The sequence below is a fragment of the Scaptodrosophila lebanonensis genome, unplaced genomic scaffold (genome assembly GCF_003285725.1).
Source record: "Scaptodrosophila lebanonensis strain 11010-0011.00,11010-0021.00 unplaced genomic scaffold, SlebRS2 tig00001412-arrow-pilon, whole genome shotgun sequence".
NCBI lineage: Eukaryota > Metazoa > Arthropoda > Insecta > Diptera > Drosophilidae > Scaptodrosophila > Scaptodrosophila lebanonensis.
Window position 1 is genome coordinate 1,730,383 of NW_022060739.1, and position 22,219 is coordinate 1,752,601.

At 37.9% G+C, this 22,219-nt stretch overlaps 2 protein-coding genes across 2 annotated transcripts; both read right to left on the minus strand.

The window, feature by feature from the left end:
* Nucleotides 1-9,057: 9,057 nt before the first annotated feature.
* Nucleotides 9,058-14,269, minus strand: LOC115631437 (ethanolaminephosphotransferase 1). Its single transcript, XM_030528175.1, has 10 exons — nt 14,145-14,269; nt 13,593-13,943; nt 11,914-11,982; nt 11,657-11,846; nt 11,346-11,602; nt 11,123-11,277; nt 10,874-11,054; nt 10,599-10,808; nt 9,751-9,792; nt 9,058-9,331 (listed from the first exon to the last, which is right to left on the minus strand). Exons 2-10 carry the CDS (start codon nt 13,647-13,649, stop codon nt 9,203-9,205), a joined length of 1,290 nt encoding a protein of 429 aa, XP_030384035.1. The 5' UTR covers nt 13,650-13,943; nt 14,145-14,269; the 3' UTR covers nt 9,058-9,202.
* Nucleotides 14,270-17,163: 2,894 nt separating this feature from the next.
* On the minus strand, nt 17,164-21,202 carry LOC115631210 (alpha-aminoadipic semialdehyde synthase, mitochondrial). The gene is made up of 8 exons (XM_030527915.1): nt 21,067-21,202; nt 20,857-21,003; nt 20,067-20,243; nt 19,622-20,000; nt 18,985-19,559; nt 17,681-18,836; nt 17,447-17,623; nt 17,164-17,367 (listed from the first exon to the last, which is right to left on the minus strand). The coding sequence occupies exons 1-8, from the start codon at nt 21,154-21,156 to the stop codon at nt 17,249-17,251; spliced, it is 2,820 nt and encodes a 939-aa protein (XP_030383775.1). The 5' UTR covers nt 21,157-21,202; the 3' UTR covers nt 17,164-17,248.
* Nucleotides 21,203-22,219: the final 1,017 nt, after the last annotated feature.

Consider the following 22,219-nt stretch of genomic DNA (forward strand, 5'->3'; position numbering starts at 1 on the left):
CGCATTGTCACGCTCTTGGCCAGCATTTCATCAATAAAGCGATTTCTAGACAAGACAGGTCCAACACAGCATATACTCGTTGGATCGCCTAACAACAGCAACGGGGAAAAAATACAAAAATAAAAATCTGTTAAAATAAATCACAACAATTTGTACATTTTCGCCTCGCTGCGCAGCCCAAAGACGACGACAAGGACGAGGATGAGGACGACGACGAAGTCGACACATGGCACATGGCAGCCGTCGTCTAACGCCCCTCGCTCCGTGTTTGGGCAAACCCAAAAAAGTTCAGCTTAAAAAGGACAATGTCGTCTCCTTGGCTTGGTTTTTTGGGCGATTAAGTTGTCATTTGGTTGCGTGTGTGGACGTGACCTCAGTTATCAGTCTGCTGCCTGCTTAAGACCCGATTGCCCACGCACACATATCAAAAAGGAAGTGAGGACATTGTGAGTGTGTGTGTGTGCGCAGGACTTATGACAACTTTTATTGCAGTCAATTTATTAGAAGATTTTACAAAATTTCCCTCAAACGTTGCGTACGAGTATGAACAATCTGGCATTTCAACTGGCGCTATTACATAAACAATGAGCATGTGTAACCCACTTACAAACAGACACACATTTATGGTATGCAGGCGTGTGTGTGTGTTTGTGGGTAATCTCCAGTATGTCAGGTATTACAACCACAAACGCCACCATCATAATTGTTAAGCGCAATTCTTTTAATTAGTGCCACCTGTGGCCGTGCACAAAAAAAGAAGAGATGTTGAGAAGAGAGAGACAGTCAGAATGGGATGACAAGAAAAAGCTGTGAATGTTTGTAGGATATGCTTAAAACCCTATTACCGTGGTAATCGTTTTGACAAATGAATTTTAACATGCACACTCGCACAAACACGCACACACACACACACACACACACACACACACATATATATACACATGCACTCACGCATATTCAATGTCACATGGCATAGAATGGAGCGCGAAAAAGTATGCTATAGTCTCGTACAGTGACAAACGCAAATACATTTACACTCGTACATTTGGATGTGTGCGTGTATGTGTGTACAGTTGACACTTGTGCGCGCATAGATTTTACACTAAACGATATAAGTATTTTAACAAAACAACTAAAAAACCTATCTGTTGTTATTGAGCATAAAATAAGGTCGCTTTTATTCAAAGTTTTCTTTTCCCTTATCGTGTAACAGACTCGTAGAAATTGCTCTGTAGATCGACCATGAACATTAAAATTAACATTGACTTGAGAGTCCACAAAACTTGAATAATAAAATAAAATTTATTATGCCTTTTTCTTCTTCTGAAGAATCTCTGACAGACGTTCTAATATCAGATAATTTCTATGTATGGTAATAAGTGTGCTCATTTTTTTGCATTGCTGTCTTAGTATTTATTTTAATTATAATTTTCAAATGTATTATTCTTTACCTATTTTGTTGTGACTTGGCATTAAGAAGAGTCATTGCTAGCAGGATGAGCACATAATATTCATCCAACCTGTCAAAGTACTTATTCGATATTATTGTAGGTTTAATAAGATTCTTTCTTTTCAGCCGTTAGTTGAGTACAGCCTATCGAAATTAAAATATTTGTCCTATTCGAACCAAATTTGATAGCTCGAAAGACATCAGGAGTCGGGTTGGGCCAAAACTTCCAGTACATTGTGACGTTATGATGGTGCATTCAATGAGATCCTGAAACCAAATTATAAATTGCTCCCTGATCAGACAAAATCAGAAGTCGTTTAGAGATTTAGATTAGAGTCTTGTTATGATTCGAAGAGAACTCTCAGGAACTCATTTGACTTTGCTGTGTGTTGTTTTAATTTACCGCATTTGAATTGAATATCCTGAAGAAAGAAGTTGGCACTTGTTGCGATAGCTTTTTTAAAGATAATCATAATACCCATATTCCCTTTATTTGACTAGCTTTTCGGAAAATGTCATTTGCCGTTGAAGCGAAATCACTATAAGGACGTCGAAATCATTCAAAAAGCTAGCACACATTCGAAATGCTTTTAAATGCAAAACGTTGCATTGCATTGGAAGGACTTATATTTTATATTATATTAAAATAGTGTAAAAAATTTTGTTTGTTTTGAAACGCAACCTTGATAAATAAATAAATATAAGTGTTATAAGTGTTTTGTTTTAACTCCGAATAAACAAATGAAAGAAATAAAATAATTAACAAAGTTAAGATAATCATCTGCTACGTATTCAAACTGGATCTGTATATGATTCATATTTTGAGCCCAACGAATTCTACATATTCCGAAATAACTATGTATTTGGCTAATAATGAAAAACTTGTTGGCAACATATGTAGAACCCAGTCATTAAATGCAGCTTATTGTTGGCATTACACAATAAAGATTTTCCAAGCCAGTGGCCTACGATGTTCACATCAATTGATCGAATTGATAGCTTTTTTCATTGGCTATTTAATAAATGCTGCTATATTTTTCCAAAAAGTGAAATCGTTGGCACTCAAAACTTTGTATAACAAAAGATGAAAAGCTTTACTGAGCACCTTATGTAAATCATAAAAGGGAGTTAGTGGGCTAAGCGCTGTCACAAAATTTATGCCGCCCAATGTGCAGGTGTTCACACACACACACACACGCACACACAAACATATGCGTACATGTGTAATGTCTGTAGGTGCGCGTGTATTTTATTTGAACAGAATCTCTCACATGTCATCGTCACTCGCATTCGCATTCAAGATTACATTTGGCTTTTCGTTTTTTTTTTTTACTTCTCGCTGCATGCTTTGCTATACTTGGCCTGCATTACTAAGGCAAGTGAATGGGATGGATCTGGGGGGAGGGGAGGGGCAGGGGCTGGTAAGCGGGCACGCCTCCTTCATTTGCTAGCGCCGCGTGATGTCTAAACGCGCACAATCAAATTGCTCCTTTGATGGCGCACAAATCGCAAAAGCGCGAGCGACCCACTGCAAAATTCAGCATCGCCTCGAGGACAACGCGTTTTAAGTCATCGACATTTGGCATAGTCTTACACATGAATGTATGTAAGATTTTCCCCGTTTCTCGATGTGTGTGTTTTTTTTTCTCATTTGTTGACAAAAGAAAGCACGCACATTGAACCCCCACAGCGGCAATATACGAGAGAGCAAAGGACTCAGCAGGACAGATTGTGCTTTATATCAGACGGCAATTGGTTCCATGGGCCTCAATATGTGTATATATGTATAAAAACTCTAGTTGCAGCCACGCCGCTTCAATAAAATATTCATTTATAGAATTTGTTGTTGTGCTGCTGTTGCTGTTGCTGCTGCTGCCAGGCCCCACGCGCTGAAGTGCAACTTTCAAAGGACACGCCTACTCCGCTACCACTTTGAAATTTGCTACTGTGTTTTTGTTTTTGCCTTTCGTGTGACACACTCTTTTACTTTCTCCGCGCGGTTCAAAGGCAACAGCAACAAACTTTGCACCCTTCATAAAAAATTTAATTTTCAAAAACATTTGGAAATTTCAAATTGAATTTGCCGCACGTTTCTCGTTCTTGCCCAGCACACAATTTTGAAAAGTCTCTGCTCAGAGAGCTCAGGGCTGCAGTGTTCCAATGTATGCACAGAGACAGTGGGAGAGGATTACATACCCAAATGATGATGAACAGTGGTACGCAAGAGCTTCTTGTAATAAAATATCTTACTGAGGAGTAATTTCAAATCATGCAAATTTCTTCGATAAGTATTATTCCATATAGCTGTGCTATATCTATTCAGAGAGGTACAGTTCGATATAATGATTATGCAATACGATTTCAAACCAGAAAGCATGTGTCCGTTAAGTACTCTTTTTATAGGCTGTACCCAAAGGGGAAAAAGAAGGCGTGGCAGACTCCACAAAGTATCTGCTCAGAATGTATAAGAGCAATAATAATCAAACTTGGTCTCAAAATCATCCACAGTCCGAGAAAGGACGAGTTTATGTTTTTTTTTTGCGAATGCATCCCACAGCCCCCGCTATTAGTGATTTGCCATACCTCCCGTAATTCTTGGAATTTCTGCTGTTGTTGTTGATTTATTTCTGTACTGCACACATAAACGCATATAAACAGGATTCTGATATACATAAATGTATGCTGTTGAAGCTGTACATAAACATGTCTCCATTTATGTATGTATGTATTGAATGTTTTATATTATATACTAACTTATTAGATACTTAAAACAAGAAAGTCGAGCAAGCTCAACTCTTAAATACACTGTACCTCCCACCAAAAAGAAAAAAATTAAAAAAATTTAAGTATATTAATTAAATTAAAGACATGTTCATGTACAGTTTCAACAGACTTGACCTCGGCTTATGGGAATCTGTGTACCGAGTTTGTTTATTCTAGCTCTTGTACCTTCTGAGATCCTTGCGCTCATACAGACGGACGGACAGACGGACGGACTGACAGATGGACGGACGGACATGGCTATATCGACTCGGCTTGTCACTCTGATCAAGAATATATATACTTTGTGGGGTCTGCCACGCCTCCTTCTGTGTGTTACATACATTCGCACAAAACTAGTATAGCCTTTCACCCTTTGGGTACAGGCTATAAAAAACCTGTGGAATTTTGTGGTCGATTTGAAAACAACGGTGTTAAATGCTATTTCTAGTATATTGTCTTCGCAATGGATAATTACTTTTCTACCACTGTGCATTGGTACATTCAAAAAGCAGCAACAGATCGTCCAGCACTCAGCTGGAGCCTGCTTTAGTTTCTGTGCGTAAGTGTGCGGGTATGTGAGTGCATAAGTGTGTGTATAAAGTGTGAGTGTGCCGTTTGAGACATGTGCGAAAGTGTAAGTGACATGAAAGAACATAAAGAAACACAAGGAAAAAAATAAATTAAAAAAGGAAAACCTTTAATAATTTTACGCTTTTTGTTTTCAAGTGCACTTGCCAGCAACTTGCTAGCAACCAGACGCACCACACCCGTCCCCCCTTCCACCCAAAAAAAAAAAAACTTCCAACGCGCAGCCTAACGACAATAAAAAGCCGCCGTCGCCAGAACTTCCGCTTTGAAGTTTCTTGCATGCCGCTTTTGACGTTTTTGCTGAGCCGAGCGGAGGGCAACAAAAGTGTCGCACATTTCTGACAGGTCCTTTAAAGTATTCCTGTTTAAGCTTGCTGCCAGCCTGCTAGCTAGGCTTTCGGCCTGTCTGTCTGTCTGCTTGACATCGAAGCTTAATTTATGACCTGTTTATGGACAATAAATGCAGCCTCCAAATGGCCATTTGTTGGCTAAATAAAGAAAAATGAAGTTTCTTTTGAGCTCGTGGCATAGACCCAACACAACAATATACACGCACACCATAGAGCTGGGCCAAACATCGATGTTAATATCTGTGGTTCGATGTTTTAAAGAAATCGCAAATATCTATGTTTTTATTTTCAACATAATTTTTTACCAATGAAAAGAGAACAATTCCCCGATACGCGACATTTTCTTAAAAAGGATGCCCCTTTACATAGCTCAAATATTTAGGAAACCAAATGCAGTTAAATAAACGGTACCTTTACATAATCGGAAGGTAAATGGGAATGTTGTTTTTAAAATGGATATTACTACAGCTTAAAACTAAATATAGTTTTATTAATAAGCTGTTGTCCCTTGACAAAAAAATAGTCTTCTAATTTATCAACATCTAGAATTAAAATAGTTGTTTTGCTAAATTTATATACCCTGTACTTGTGCAAAGTATGAAGCATATATGTATGTACATATGTTAATTCTTAACCAGCATGAGGAACCAAATTGATCTAGACATGTGTGTCTGTCCGGATTTCAGAAACGGCTGAGCCCACCAAACTGACCAAACTTGTTAAGAGAGTTTACTTAGTCTCTCGGCAACATGGTTTAATTTTATTATTCACCCCACATATCTCTGTTACGGCAATATTACAATTCCAAGACTACGTCAATTGCTTTTTACATATGTAAGTAACAATATGGTGTATATCTCTACTCTTGATTTTTTACCGAACCTTTTACACCGCAGCACTACGCCCACAAAATGCAGCATCGCGTTCGCTCTCCTCCTTCTTTTTGCTTCTGCTATGCGTAAACATCAGCGGCGGAAGTATATTTGGGTACAGGATGTTTTATTGTCGGGCTTGCTCGACTGTAGCATTCTATCTTGTTATTATTTTCAAATCGTCGGAAACATCGATTTTGGCGAACATCGACGTTTTCCCAGCACTAGCACACGCACACACACTCGTATATGTACACTCTCACACCTACCTATTAAAATGCAGAGAATTTTAACATTGCCTTCTAATGACCATTTTTGTTTTAGACACTCGAAAATTTATGGCTGCTCTAGTCTCCAAAATTCTACAATTTGTACATATATTTAAGTGATTAATGTCCAATGCATAAAAGCTTGGACCGAATTATGGTTTAGACATAAATTCATAAGCAAACGATCGAAATATACTTCTATATGTATACCAGCATGTATGCAAGCACAGTTTTAGTTTTTAAATTACTTTCAAAAATAACATAAAATTGAAATTATGCATGAAATCCTATAGACGCATTTTGAAATAAAATACACTTAGTCAACAACCACATTGCAATTAAAACGTTTTACAGAAAATATTGGTGTTGTGTGAAATTGGGAAAAGCATTATTGTTTAAGTATTAAAACTTTGTAGGATTTTTATATATATATATATATATATAAATGTAAAACTTTAATTATTCGGTTATTATTTACAATAACTTAAATTAAACTTATAGAAAAAAACTAGGAGTTTAGTCTTATTTAATTATTTATACTTTATATAAATCTATTGGCAAGATCAGCGGGGTGTGACCTCTTCAGCCACCATCTTACTAATCTTCTTCCTTTTCTTCGCCATTTCAGCAGGCGCCTTGCTAATACATTTGCGTGGCTTCGCAGACGCTTCATGTATTGAGCAGTCTGCTTCTTTATCACGTCACCAACTTTCTGCATCCCTAGATCCTTTTCTATATGTGCCGTTTTCATATACCAGGGAGCACCAGTTAGTAGGCGAAGGGTTTTCTCTTGAGGATCTGGATTTTCTGCAGGTGTGATTTTGCAGCGATTTTTGTAGGATAGCCTTAAAAGAACATTTGGAGGATTGAATACGTTCCGGTTATGCCAATTGTAGCGGCAGTAAACTAATTTTTGTTAATTTTTGTTAATTTTTGCTAATTTTTGTTTGCCTTAAAATTGTAGCGCTTGTCACTTAACGGAAATGCATGATCAAATTTTATTTACAATTTGTTTCAACACAACGCTGTAACATAACATAATGTTATTTGGCTGTGTCTGCAGCGCTCTCTGACTCTCATTAGCACAATGTTAATTGGCAGCGCTCTCTTCCTCGCATTGCAGCGGCTGATCTGCAAATGCAGCTGCAGTGGCAGGGCCTTGCTCTAGCCAAAGCGGGTCTTCTATTTTTTAATCGACAGACACGGTCAACTCGATCTCGCTTTTCTTATTTCGTTTAGAGATACAGCCATCAAATATTAATAAATTTTACAACGTTGCTTAAATCAATTTGTCGCATTTTGATGGATATTGTTTATAGATTTCAAAAAAGAGTTACCATATTTTACTCACCTTGAAAGCAACACACTTTATGATATTAAAATGTACTGAAATAACGAAATCCATTTACATTTTTCATATTTTTAGCTATATTCTCTCATTTAGCGATCAAAAGTTTTAATGTTACTTAGAACTATATTCTTATAATTAGAAGTTAAAGCTGAAAATTTATTTATTACACAGAAAACAAATAAAGTAGTTTTTATTATGTCAATCTTTAATAGAGCTTTTTAGTTAATATTTAAGGTACTGAATTGATAAAATGTTAAGTTTCTTTCATCATTAACTAATGGCTCATTTAAAACTTGATATTTAAGGTACTGAGTTAACGAAATGTTAAGTTTCTTTCATCATTAACTAATGGCTCATTTAAAACTTCATAAAAACAATGAAACTCAACTTCCAAACTTATAGATTGACAACCAAAATTATTTTGCCCAAATTGTCTTTATACAATAAAAGTCCTAAACGAATACGAGCTAAGAAAGACAACACAAAATCTCTTTTTGAAATACCTACCAATTCAGCTCATTTAGTACAATTTTTGAAATGTTCTTTGCCCTTCCGTCATTGTAACCTTATTCAGTCCACCGCTGCGGTGATCGTTACGGCAGCCTAAAACCGCAATGGGTTTACAAGTAGGTGGTAGTATTATATTTACAAACTTTGAAGCCAAGTGCAAATTCAAAATACATGTTTGTTGATGAAATTGGTGCAAAGTATAGAATACTTTTCTGGGCTGCCACAATCATTTCTAAACAAAAATTTACAATAAAACGATTTGCGTTTTCAAAGTGTCTAATGAGAGCCACTCAACTGTGCAAACTGAAAAATGGCAAAAACAACAAATACAGCAACTGAATGCGTGCTGTGCATGCATATTCGGCGAAAAGGCAACTAACAATTGAAAAATATATTCACACATATGTGAGAGGATCTGTATGTAAATGCACATTTAATGTTTCACATATCCGCAGGTTTTTGTCTAAATCACTAAAACAAGCCAGAAAAAACTGCTGACATATACACACTCATAGCCAAATAGATATGAATGAGTGTACATGTAGAAAATAATTTTTGTTGTTGTTGACAAGCGCGCGAGCGACAAATAGAAAAGAGAAATGAGAAAACTACGTGACGGGCTGTATACCTGAAGGCCAGAGCCTGTTGCGGAACTTCCCCAAAGCCAGATTATATACAGGACGGCACATAGGGCTGTAGCTATGGTTCCAGGCTGGAGATAGTATTAATTGCACAATTAATTAATTAAATATATTTTAAAACTTGATTACTTTTAAGCAGATTCCATCAACACTCTCAATTGTTGTCATTGTATACAACGCCCCCTAGCGCGCAAAGTGCGCACTAAAAAGCTTTTTACATGCTTGCAGGAGCTTTCAAGCTTCTAAAAAAGAAGGCATACGTCTTGGATAACCTCAGTTATGCTCTATATTTCAAGCTTTCGTTGGTCCTTTTTTATGTACAATTTGTAGACTTAGATTAGAAACAGTATCTAACAGCAGTGAAACAATATTTGCAATTAACTTAGAATCTAGACTTACATATAAAAACTACACTTCTGCTACAGCCTCTACGGACTGTAGATGATCGTGTTCCTGGTCGGTTTGCTGTTCCTGCTGCTGTTCATCGACAACTGCCACATTCAGCTCCTCAGCCGCGACAGCATTAGGTTTGATTATCTAAACAAATGACAATCACATATATATAGTGGCATATATTTGAACACAAATCGACCCAATACTTGCCGAGCCACTTGCATGCGAATTGAGCATAACATGCACTTAAAAATTTAAGTCTTAAAGAACTTAGTCTAGATTTGTCATAATTATTGTATAGTATGCCATACCGTATTTGTTTTCTTTCATGAGAACATCGAATTTCAGCTTTGTGACTTGATAATGAATTAATTGAATTAAGGTGGACTTCAACAAAACATAAAACTTACACACACACATACACAAAACACAAACATATATCACACATAAGGTCGCCCAATGGTTTGTTAGAATGCGACTTAATCTCAATGAGTTTTCAGCAATTTGTTATGGTTTTTCGTAGTGTCTGAAGCCCTTGAAGTTTCGATACTAGACTCTCTTACTTTGAAGCATCTGATGTGAAAACGATCGCACATTTCCGAAACCTGTAACATAAAAAAAGAAGAATATTAACCAAAATAAACTTTATGAATTCTTTGAATCTTCACACTATAGTGCGATATTAAAGAATTTTGGTTGTTTACACAAAAGCCGGAAATTATTTCAAGGTCTGGCGACAATCATTAAAGGTTCAGCTGCGCTGATAAATATACAGGTATAGGACAACTGTGAAAGACTGTAAGTTTAATCTGCTTAGAAAACTACCTCTATCAGTTCGTAATCGAAAACGAAGAATGAAAACATTTCTATTCCCAGTATTCTCGAAGACCAAGCCTGTGAACTACATTGCTACCGTTTCTTCTCAAATTTATGCTCTATGGTAGCTGAAAATTATACAAATTTAAGCTGGCTAACAATAATAATGTAGAGGACGATTTTTTGCACCAATCCATATTCAACGAAACTTCATAACATTTTTAAAGGCGTAATTGATTATGATAAAAATTGATCGCAATAAATGTGATTTTTATATAGTGTACCGATTTCGAATAATCCTGCTGCTATACTAACAAAAAACATACGTCATTAAGAGTGATAATATAATGAAAATGTCTAAGGTTTGGTGGCACTAGCTGTTATGGCTCGCAAATTCTTGATGTTCAAACGAATGGCCGGTAGACAGACTAACACATCTCTATGGGTTCATCTAGCCATACTCGTCATAAGTATATAAAGTATGAAGTCTGATATCCGCTTTGCATATCTTGATCCTGTTAAGTATAAGCTTTTCTACGCGGTATAATAATAATAAAACTATCTGATAATACAATGAGTAAGAGCCTCCACGTACCACACTATAACCATAATGCCAGTGCGCCAGAGTGACAAAAACAGTGAGGCCCTGCACAATCCATCTTTCCCCATCTGCCGTCAGATCCATGTTGAAGACTTTCTCGTACCAAGGGAAACAGCAAACGCCTACACAGGCCGCCAAAGGCCACATGAGTATGTTGAACGCATCGCAGCGTGTATCCGACATTTGGGCCACAATCAAACGGCACTAAAAAAAATAATATAAGTATAGTTATAACACAAATTGGAATTTCAAAAAGAGTTTGCTTTTACCGCAATGTTTGAGAAGATTGTTCCATAGAGCACCCACAAAATTCGAGGCTCCAAGTTGATCACATTATTGCGAGAGAAAAACGACCACACCAGTGTGATAGCAAAAAGCCAGAGAAAGGCAAAGAAGGGGCGTACCATTTCCCACAGGGGCCGCATTTTGCCAGTCTTGTTCTTGTAGGAGCTGAAGTTTTCAATAAATTCAACAATTTGATGAAGCATAATGTCAAAAGTATTATAAATCATACGTACAGGTAAATATTTCTGATGATAATTGGATGACTCGAAACTATGCCAGAACCAATAAGCCCTACTTCAAAAAAATTCGCTATTGTAAAGCCAAAGAACGTAGCACGATAAATTTCCGGACCGAATATAGTGGCCAAAAAGAGCATTAAACTGACACCCTTAAAATGCAGAAATAGAGAAATTTAATGCCACTTAGAGACAAACCCTGAACCTAATTCCAACTCACCCACATGGTAAAATCATAGCCCCAAGGCAAAAACATAACGCCCGTATTGTATTTCTCCACATGCGTTAAATAGAAGTTCAAGAACACGTTCCAAATCACAAAGAACATGCGGATGGGCGGCAGATCGTCGGTGCCAAATAACGAAAATATATAAATGGGTATTAGCGCAGCCGAATAGGAGTCCAATCCGTGATCAAAGAGCTCGCCCAATGGACCGCTCGTTCCTGTACGTCGCGCCTGCTTACCATCCATGCCATCTGAAACATTTAGCCTTACTACCATGCCTCTACCATACTCTGACTATACTTTACCCAGATTGTAGTAAATCAATATATTTATAGCCGCCACAGTCCACACCCAACCAGGCACCGTATTGCCTCGCTCCTTATCATTGGCCGCTGTAAAATCCCAGTCGTAGTAAGCAATGAGAATAAAGTTTATGACAGTCATGAGGAAACCCGCAAAGGTAAGCAGATTTGGCGCCAACCATTTGGGCAAAAACTGGAGTAGAGAAAAGGCTTTGTTTATAGTATTGAACTCATTCGGAGGTTATTGTACAATAACTTACCTTGACACAGACATTCCAGAACGGATGCATTACATAGACACTGAGAAAACTTGTGTCTATGCTGTTGTACTGCAAAGCGAAAAAGTGCATATTAAGATTGGAAACTAATACTTTCATTATTTTAATAAAATACCCAAAACGCTATAACTTATAAGGGCAGGATTGGAGTATCTTTTCTAGGGAGGACATATTAAGAATATAGAATTAACAAAGCAGGCGAAAGATAGAGAAACACTTAAGAAATAAATTGTTCATTTATTTTACTACAGCTGGAAGTATACATAAAAAAAAAATACATATAGTACTTATTATTTTTACTATATGCGTAAGCCCCCCGCTTAGCTTACCTCGTAATTTTCTAACCTAGATCATAATATTTTTATTTCTATAATTATTCACTTCCTCAAATTTTTACTTCCCTCCTCACCTATACTTACTTATCCACCTACTGATTCTTTGTTCCTACCTCAAAGCTATGTATATGACTCTTAATAATTGCCATCAGACAACATATTCCTATTAATAGCAACATATAGCCAGCATAGCAACCCATTCCTTCATGGTCAATAATTCGCGTCTTTCGCCATCAACGATTAATCTACATCATTTCCCTGTTACTACGAACCCTTACACTTTTTCATGGTCGTTATTAATGCCACAAAATTAGTTCCAATGAACTAACCACTTATTATAAAATATTTAACAGCAATTTTGACCCAATTGCGGGTTGAAATTTCTCAATTTAAGGTCTGCTGTGAACTAGGTTGCGTGTAAATAAATTAGTAAAACAGTGAGGAAACAGTGGGCTTATCATGTTTGAAAACCAGAATTTCTGAAGGAGGACAAGTGCTATCTGCTACATATTACAAATGTGAGAATGAATCTTAATTTTGTTGTTGAGAAAATCTGTGAAAAGATCGACATAATTCTCTCTTATCGCCAAGCCAAAAATTTAATTTTTTTGAACGGCTAGAGACGTGGCAGACAAATTAGGAAACTATCAATAAATAAGGTAGAAAATTAAAAACATATTAAGTGAAAACTTGAGTAGTCCTTTCTGAAATGGTTTCATGTTATGTAGCCTTCGATTGGGAAAAGTCACTCTTATGAATAGATATTCTTAAGTTGAAGACAGACGTTATTGGCTTTTGGAAAATATGTCTTGTCTGCTACACAAATGGAAAAATTCCATTTCAGTATTGCATGCCACTATATATGCTTTAAATTTGCTTTATGATAGTGAGAGAGAAAGCGAGTGAGAAGTCACAAAAGAGCGCAAATAACAATACGAAGCACTACTGGCATATCAATATACATATGTATGTATGTATGTAGTACAAATAGTTGTTTCTAATAAGTTCAATGCCTCCCCATTAGCACGTTTTCGAAACATTCCGAAATAGATTTGTGACCTAGGTCTAATAGACAAATTAAGTAACTGATAAGACGTAAGCGCAGCTGAAATATGACTGGGAAACTAATGATTTAAGCTCGGTTTGTATGGCCTGATCGGGACTCTGATCGACCCGGAAGTGGAGCGTGTAAAGGCTTATAAATAACACTAAAGAGCTTGTTATTTATAACATTCGAATAATCATTGATTAAATTGCTTTGGAAACATAGTATTGATTTTTGCCCAGTCCACAAATACGATACCCTCCCAGCTCCCCAACACTCACCTTATATCTCTCGAAGCCCTGCAACTGAACCTCGTCCAAGTATCGCATGAAACCCATTTTCCCGTTGTTGTTTTTGTTTTACTGCTTTTGCTAAAATGTTGAGCTATACTAGAAGCTGTTGTTATTGTTGCAGTTGTTGTACTGCTGCAGCACTCAGTGATAACAGCTGAGCGCAATGTTCAACGTTTAAGCAAACAACAGTGAAATATCGATAAAATACTCCAACACTCACTTAAATTTTGATTTGTTTTTCAACCTTTTTTCAAAATGGACAATTTTGTTGTGAGATAGTTTTCAGTTGGGCGTACTTTTAAGTTTTCAACGTGACAGCACACACATGGAACATATGCACTATATATGTATATAAATAAGTAAATATATGGCGTTCTAAATACCGATTCATACAAATACGAGTACGTGTATATAATAAAGCATATATACATACATATGTATGTATGCCTTCAATTAAATCGAGTTGTTTGCATTGTATAATCTTTGGACACGCACTCGAGAGCGAATATTTTTCAATTAAATAATGGAAAAGATCACAACTTAAGCAGGCAGACTGAGCAGACACGCCCTTTACCCGCCTACGCCTTCGTAAATCACGACAACGACCGTTACTTCACACACGCTAACTGTAAATTTCATCAAGCGAGCAGCGTCGAAGAGGAGTCGACAACGACCGGCAACGCCAATAGCGACAACAATGCGCCTCGCGGTTATTATCAAGACTGAAGACGGATTTGCGGTAGCCCCACGAGCACAGCCCCAAAATCCAAGCACGTCACAGTGGGCCCAACAGCATTATAGGCATGTAAATTTGTTCAATTCAGGTGATGGGTATTGAAGATTTTTATACAGATCTATAATTATTTCAGTTGGATTATGGATCAGGATTGTTTTCACGGTTTTCAAATAATGTTGGCGAGCTATTTTGAAACTGCTCTCAAGGACTACACATACGCCTTTTACGTCTCTAAGTATGCATCTAAAATGGACTTGGTATGGCTTTATACGATTTTTATAGGATTTTAATCAAATTTAATGTACATTTTAATTATAAATCATTCTCATATCTATATGTACATGTGTTTAAGGTACAAAGTTCCGGCAACCAAGACAATCTGAAGTCTGACATTTTTGATTCAATAGTTCCTTAAATATTAGATGTGCTCACGTTGAGAATTCTTGGAGGGCTTGCTAACGAATCTGAAGAGAGTATGTAATAATGAAAGAAGAGGAAAATTTTAGCCAAGCTGTTCTAAATGAAAAGGCGTGTTTAATGCGAGCGCACTTATTTTCACTTTCCATAAACATTATCATCTTCGGACTTTCTATAAGATAATTTTTTTCACTTTTTAACTTTACATCGTAAAAATTCCTGAATAGCTAACTAATGTCTGAGTCATCGACGATGTAAATGATTATTAAATATAAATGTATATTAGAATGACATATAATTTCCCGTACTTAACAAATAATTATAATAGCAAGTCAACCAGTAGATTGGTTCCAAAAAAAGTCGTTTATCTCATTTTGAAACGTGCTAAATGGAATAAAGTCGTGCCCTCGTTTAACACGGGGTTTGCGTTCCTAGTAAAGGTATCAAATTTGTAATCGTGTTAGACCGAATTTGTATTAAAAGAGGTCGTGTTAAGCGAGGGCTAGGTTATAAAAATTTTAATTTTCAAACCGTGCTAAATCAAAACCGTGTAAAAACAGAATTAGGTGAACTGAGACATCCCAGAAACATTAAAATTTGTACCTAACTGCAACTAAAATGAAAAGCCGCTCTTAGAACTGAATTTCCCGACAACACTGTATGCTTGCTCGATGCCGCGGCAACATCGAGCGAGGAGAACAACTAAATAACAACAACAGCAACAACAAGACCACTAATCGCAGTGACTAGTGCGCGTCTGGCTGCTATGGAGAGCTGTACTTGCTGGTGTTGTTGTTGTTGTTGTTGGCGGGCAAACGTGTCGTAGCAACAAATCTCATTACGCTCGTTATTATTAACATGCATGTACACACACACACACACACACATAGTACTGTATGTATGTATTGCACTGAATGAATTGAAAATTGTAAAAGTTAAACATGTAGTGTACTCGTATGTAGTTGCGCCCACTTGGCCGCTCATTCGCCAGCTCGGTCCAATGCAAAGGTTATCAACATCGCCATTTCGTTCCGTTCGATTCAGCTCGGCTTACGCGACTGATAGCGGTACACATATGAATATTCTAAATACATATGTACATAGGTATGGCGATGATGTCGTGCTATTTATTACAAAAACAAACAAAATAAAAATCATTAAAACAGCGGTAATGACCGATACCTGAAATGGACTGAAAACAAAACATGCCAGGCTAAATGCGCGTGCGAGCAGCACGAGCAATCGATGGAAGGTAAGTACATAAATAGGTAAAAGGGGTCCGGTAACAATATATATTTCACGCCCATTTTAATGCGGCAGCAACTAAATATAGGCTACAATTATATTTCACATTTCCAAGGTAACGGGTTCAAGTTCAGCCGATAACCCACAACATACTCGTATGTAATACAGAAAATAAAATAACGCGATTAAAAATATAAGCTCCTACTTGTGGTCGATTTCTACTACAAAGTGTGACGATTTCTCAAAATACGCTCAATTGCACCCATAAAATGATTCTCAAATTATACTGTAATGTAATTATTATAAATTAAGTGAACCACTTCGTACCCCGCGAACAAAAGTTGAAAAGAATAATAGTAACTTCAATCCTTCATTTTATCCAACTAAATATTCCAAATAGTATGAATTTTAATACCTTAATCGTATTTAAAAATATTCAATTCTACAAACATCCAACTAAATATTCCAAATAGTATTGGTTTCCATTAAAAAAGCACAAATTTAAAAACTCTCCTTTTTAATACCTAATTCATATTTAAAAATTAAATTTCAAAATCATTTCATTCAACAAACATCCAACTAAAAATTCCAAATAGTATTGAATTGCATTAAGAAAGCACAAATTTAAAAACTCTTCATTTTAATACCCAATTCATAATTATTAATTTAATTTAAAAAACATTTAATTCAACAAACATTCAACTAAAAAGTCAAAATAGTATTGAATTCCAATAAAATTGGCAGGAATTCATAAACTTTGAATTTTAATACCTAATTCATATTTAAAAACTGAATTTTAAAATCATTTAATTCTACAAACATCCAACTAAAAAGTCCAAATAATACTGGATTCCATTAAAAAAGCACAAATTTAAAAACTCTCAATTTTAATAAATATGAATAAGTCATATTTAAAAATTTAATTTAAAAATCATTCGATTCTACAAACATCCAACTAAAAAGTCCAAATAGTATTGGATTCCAATAAAATGAATTTAAAAACTATGAATTTTGAATTATCTAATCGTATTTAAAAATTAAATTTTAAAATCATTTAATTCAACAAACATCCAACTAAAAAGTCCAAATAATACTGGATTCCAATAAAAATCGCAGACTTTGTAAAACTCTCAATTTTAATACCTTAATAGTATAAAAAAATTAAATTTAAAAATCATTTAATTTAACAAAAATCATACAAAATTGCGTTATTTAAACGTTAAGCTGAACATACTACTACATAAGTCTAATTAAGCCATCTGGATGTTTCGGTGGCAGTCAAACCCTCAGATCTCAAACGCTGCAACATAGGACGATAGATGTCTGGAGTAAATGGCAGCAGCACACCGCGTTCCTGGATTTCGCCTAGAATGTAAGAGAGATTATTTTCATTATTATTATGTTCAGACTACTCGTATAACATTGAATTTAGTTTTCAACTTACCATCCAATATCATTTTGGCAGCAATCGCCGCTGGTTTTCCCACAGTCATGGCCATGGCAGAGTGACCCTGAGGCTGACCATAAACAACAAAGTTAATGCCTCGCTCCTCACGACGACCATCGGGCCACCTAATGCCCACCTCATGCCGAAGAATGACCAGATCGCGTTCATCCCGCTCTATATGTTAAAGGGTATACTTAACAAGGAAGCGGAGCTGGGACTTTAAAAACTTACCAAAGGCTAGTCGTTTGGAGAGGTAATGACTGAGCGTATCCAGAGGAGTATTCAGCTTAACCACAGGTGTATCATCCAGCAGACCCAAGCTCTCAATGCCCTCGATGTCGCCAATGCGTTCGGTAAGTTTCTGCCTCAGATTCTCAAAGAAAATGCTCGTATCGGACATGCCCAGTAAATTAGTAATCAACTGGCGCCAGGTGATATCTGGTCCGCTTGGATGCAGCAACGAATGTGGCTCTGGGTCGATGAGACCCAGTAACTGCATAGGCTTTATGGACTCAGAGAAGCCCTTGTAGCGTATGGTGCCTCTCAGCAGAGTGTGCACATCGCTTCCTAGACCATAGAGCGATCCATACTTGGTTGAGTCACGATTCGGGAAGCCCTCCAGTGCGAAGCCGGGCAAAAAGTCCAAGCTGCGTGGATTCGACATCAGCTCACCACCTCCAGAAATCTCTACTATCTGACCCTGATTGAGATACTTGGCGGCTGAGAGTGTGTTTAGCAAAACGCCGCGCGGGGACCATGAGAACTTGTAGCGCAGCGAGTTATTAGAATGCTCAGGAGCGGGCAAGCCTCCACAATAGCTAACAAAGGACTCAATGACGCCACCCTTCTCCTGCACCTCGTGTATGCACTCCAGGGCCAATAAATGATCGATACCAGGGTCCAGACCCACCTCGTTCATAATGGTTACTCCATTAGCACGCGCCTCATCGTGCAGCTCGGAAATCTCATCGTTCAGATAGCTGGCAGTAACCATGTGCGTACGCTCAGCGACACAATAGCGGGCGATCATGCCGTGCAGGCTGTAGGGTAACAGTGAGATCACAATGTCTGCCTTGCCACACAACTCCTGCAGATGTCCCGTACTCTCGTTCACATTCAGATAGACGCTGTCGACTCCAGCATATTGGTGGGCCAGTCGATCCGCCTCCTCCTTCGCCTGGGAGCAAACGGTTATGTTGACATCCTTCTCCCGATGCAACCACTCCACCAAGGGTGCGGAAACCATGCCAGCCCCCAAGACTAGCACATTCTTATTTGACTCACAACGACCCTCCATCTTGTTGCGGGAACGATTACTGTTTGCCTCGCGTAGCTCTTGAATGTATTCGTAGTTCTCTGTCATCTTACCATTGCTAGCGATAATGGCCTATATGCGAGTGCGAGAGATAATTTGAGATAAAAGGGAGTGCTTTTTGATAATGCCATCTAAGGTTGTTGTTCGCACAGACCATAAAAGCTCTTCATAATGCTAATCGTATTATATATTCTATACCCTAATTGTACCTTATACTTACAGACTGTATTGGGTAGGGGAATTGCTCTTCGTGCAAGGACTTCTTCGCATCGCTCTTAATAATATCGTGAACGAAAGGAGCCAGGAGTTCACCAAATAGATCTGTGGATTCACGCGGCAGCTGGGTTGGCATATTGTCGATGGAGCACACTAGAACTCCAGGACCTTTGAAACTTTTCGTATCCTTGTTCCGATCAGCATCGTAGAGGCAGAAGGGGGTATCTATTGTAGTGCACTCGTTCATAAACTCTATGGAACCACCGGGATCGGCAGATATGTCACAGATTGCGAGCATGCGATGAGGCAGTGCAGGACTTCCTTTGCTGGTGGGCAACCAGGGCGTATTGGCCGGACGCAGTAAGTTTTTAGCATCGGGTATGCTGATAAGTTTGGGACTGCCAACAGCCCAGTAAATGCCATTGACGATCGCTGAGGCATAGGGGGCTACCTTCTGACTGAATGTTGATATATAACGTTCGGGAAACTCATCGTATTCCTTGGCATCGAAGCCACCGCCCTCACGACGCTCCAAATGATCCGACCGACTCACCTCGCAGCCGTACAACTTGTTCTGGCCTTGTTTTGAAGATGGGGGAGATAATAAGCATGATTTCTACAAGTTCTACCTCACTACTTACTGCCATGCTCGGACACCTTACGCAGCATCTCTGGAGGCACATACTCAATTGGCAGCTCTGAGAACACTTCCTGCGCCCCCTGCGACACATTTCCAGAGCCCGTGAAGATAAATGTGAGTGGGCCTATCGATCTAGGCATCATACCCAAGGATATTTCATAGCCACAATCGCGCACAGCCTGACGAGCCATCGAAGAATTGCGATAGTTGTGAGCGGGACCAATGTGCATGAAGGGCGTGTGATGGCCCAGGGCCAGCAGACGTAGTCCTATACCATGAAGAATGTTAACCATGCCGGCGACGCCCGCATATTTGCCAAAAGCCACCTGGCGAGAGCCTCGCTCATCGATAATCCGCTCGTAGTCGATGAGGCGTATTTTCTGCAATCAGTTCAAGGGATATCTATGTAGTTCTAATATATTTCGAGAGTATATATTCGGTCGCACCTTTTCCAACACCGCATCCAATAGAGGCATATTGGACTCCTGCGCCTTGATCGTGTGCGAAAAGAAGCAGTAAGTCTTGCCTGGAATCAAGGCATCAATCGGCACTTGCTTAACCCCAAATATAACTGATGCATCACTGATGTCCTCTTGTATCTGAGCGCCAGCTTGCAGATAAGCCTGTCGACGATAAGCCGAAAAAGTGGTCGTTTAACTTGTTATTTTCCAAGGCCAAGTGTTCCCAAATATAGCTTATCAGGTTAAAATGGTATTTATGTGCCGCGCTCTGGGGGGTGTGTAGGAATGTTTTTGTATTTTTTTATTTTTATGAGAGGTACAGGCAGTAGCTCGCATGATGTTGATATGATTTTAGAGATTAGAGCGCGCTAATTTATAGAGCTATTGATTTGGAATGGCATTGGATGTAGAGTATTCCAAGTAAATAGGAAATGCTTTTTTTAGACTGTTGCTATATGTTCGTTCATAGAAAACTTAAAAGGTTTGATTAATTTGATGGCTAACTTTTTGGGGGTGTGTTAATAAAATGTACCTAATTAACTGTTCTTATAGGTTAATTATTGATAAATTCATATTTATATATATATATATTATCATTCTAACATGGATAGGACATGCAGATAAGCCTGCGTTCTCATACGTTAAATATTGATATATTGATATTTATATATATTTTTTATCATTCTAACCTGCATCGGATATGCAGATAAGCCTTAACACCTTAACACGTTAAATATTGATAGTTTGATATTTATATATATTTTATCATTCAAACCTGCATCGGATAGGCACGCCTATTCGAGGGCTGCACTATAACCTTCACGCCTTGTTTAACCAGCTTCTGTACATGGGTAGGTCCAAAGGGTGCTCTGCGCTCCCAGACCGACTGATCCTCCCGTCTAATGGCTATGACACGACCTTGCTATAATAAATATTAAAATCTTAAATCGGATTCAAGCAGTTTTACGATATTTTCTACACTTACATGCCGCTGTCTGGTGTGCAGCTGAGCTGCCAGCGCATCGCGTTGCGCTGTTGTTGCGAGTCTCGCGCGCAGTTGCAGCAATCGCAACATATCTTGGGTTTACCAATTTGAAAAACGCTTAAGAACCGACTATACTACTTACTTGGATTCACGACGATGCGTTTGCTCTGAGCGTTCAAAACCTTCTGAAAACTGGCAGGCTGACGATACCGACGCGCCTCTATCAGCGCGTGGGGAGACCGCACTCATAAAAGGCGATAAGCCGTCCAGAGATCTCTAGCTCGATGTTGCTGGCCAGCAGCACTCGAAAATGAACTGAATTCAAATAACAACAAGTAACGCTATCTGCGACGCACCGAATCCTAAATACGCTTTTTTCAACGAATGACCAATACCCGTAAGATTTCATATTTCAAAACCCAGCAGCCGAGGGATTGTTAATTGTTAACTGTTAATTAATTATTCTATTTAAAAAGGTGTAGCAGAGAGGTAAGTCTATATCTTAACCCTTAAAACTTTCGGCCCCGACTAGGCCAGTGCGCAACTTTATGGCTTTGTCATGGCATTTACAGACGTCTCAAAAGACTCCACCCGCTGACCTTCCATTCCGGGTCAACTAGAGCCTTCCAAATAACTTTTAGTTTTAATCTTCGAAGCCCCATTTAATCTTATATTTTGTAAGATGCCACTACATGAACTAACTTAATAAATGTCCTTTTAGGACAGATCTTAAATCAAGCAACATTAACAAACAAAAAGTTAGGTACATTTTTTTAAAACCTACATGTACTATTAAAAAGGATTTGATTAAAAAATTAATAATAATTAAACATAAAGCTATCGGTTTTCACTTTTATTGTATTTTTGAGTTCAAAGGGTAAGGGTAAGTCGTAGAAATATACAAATTGAAAAATGTGTAAAGAATTACATATTTGTTAAATTTTAACAAACTTTTTATATGATATTGTGCTCGTCTCTAAAAGCCTCCATTTCGTGCTCAAAACTCTACTATAAATCTATGTTGCAAAATTGTTGTAGGAGTTTTGGAAATATCTGATATGCAGACCCATTTATTAGCTGATAACCCTATCAATTCGCGTCGCCAACACTTTATTTCTTCAAGTGAATTGCAAATTCGTATAAGCACAAGAAC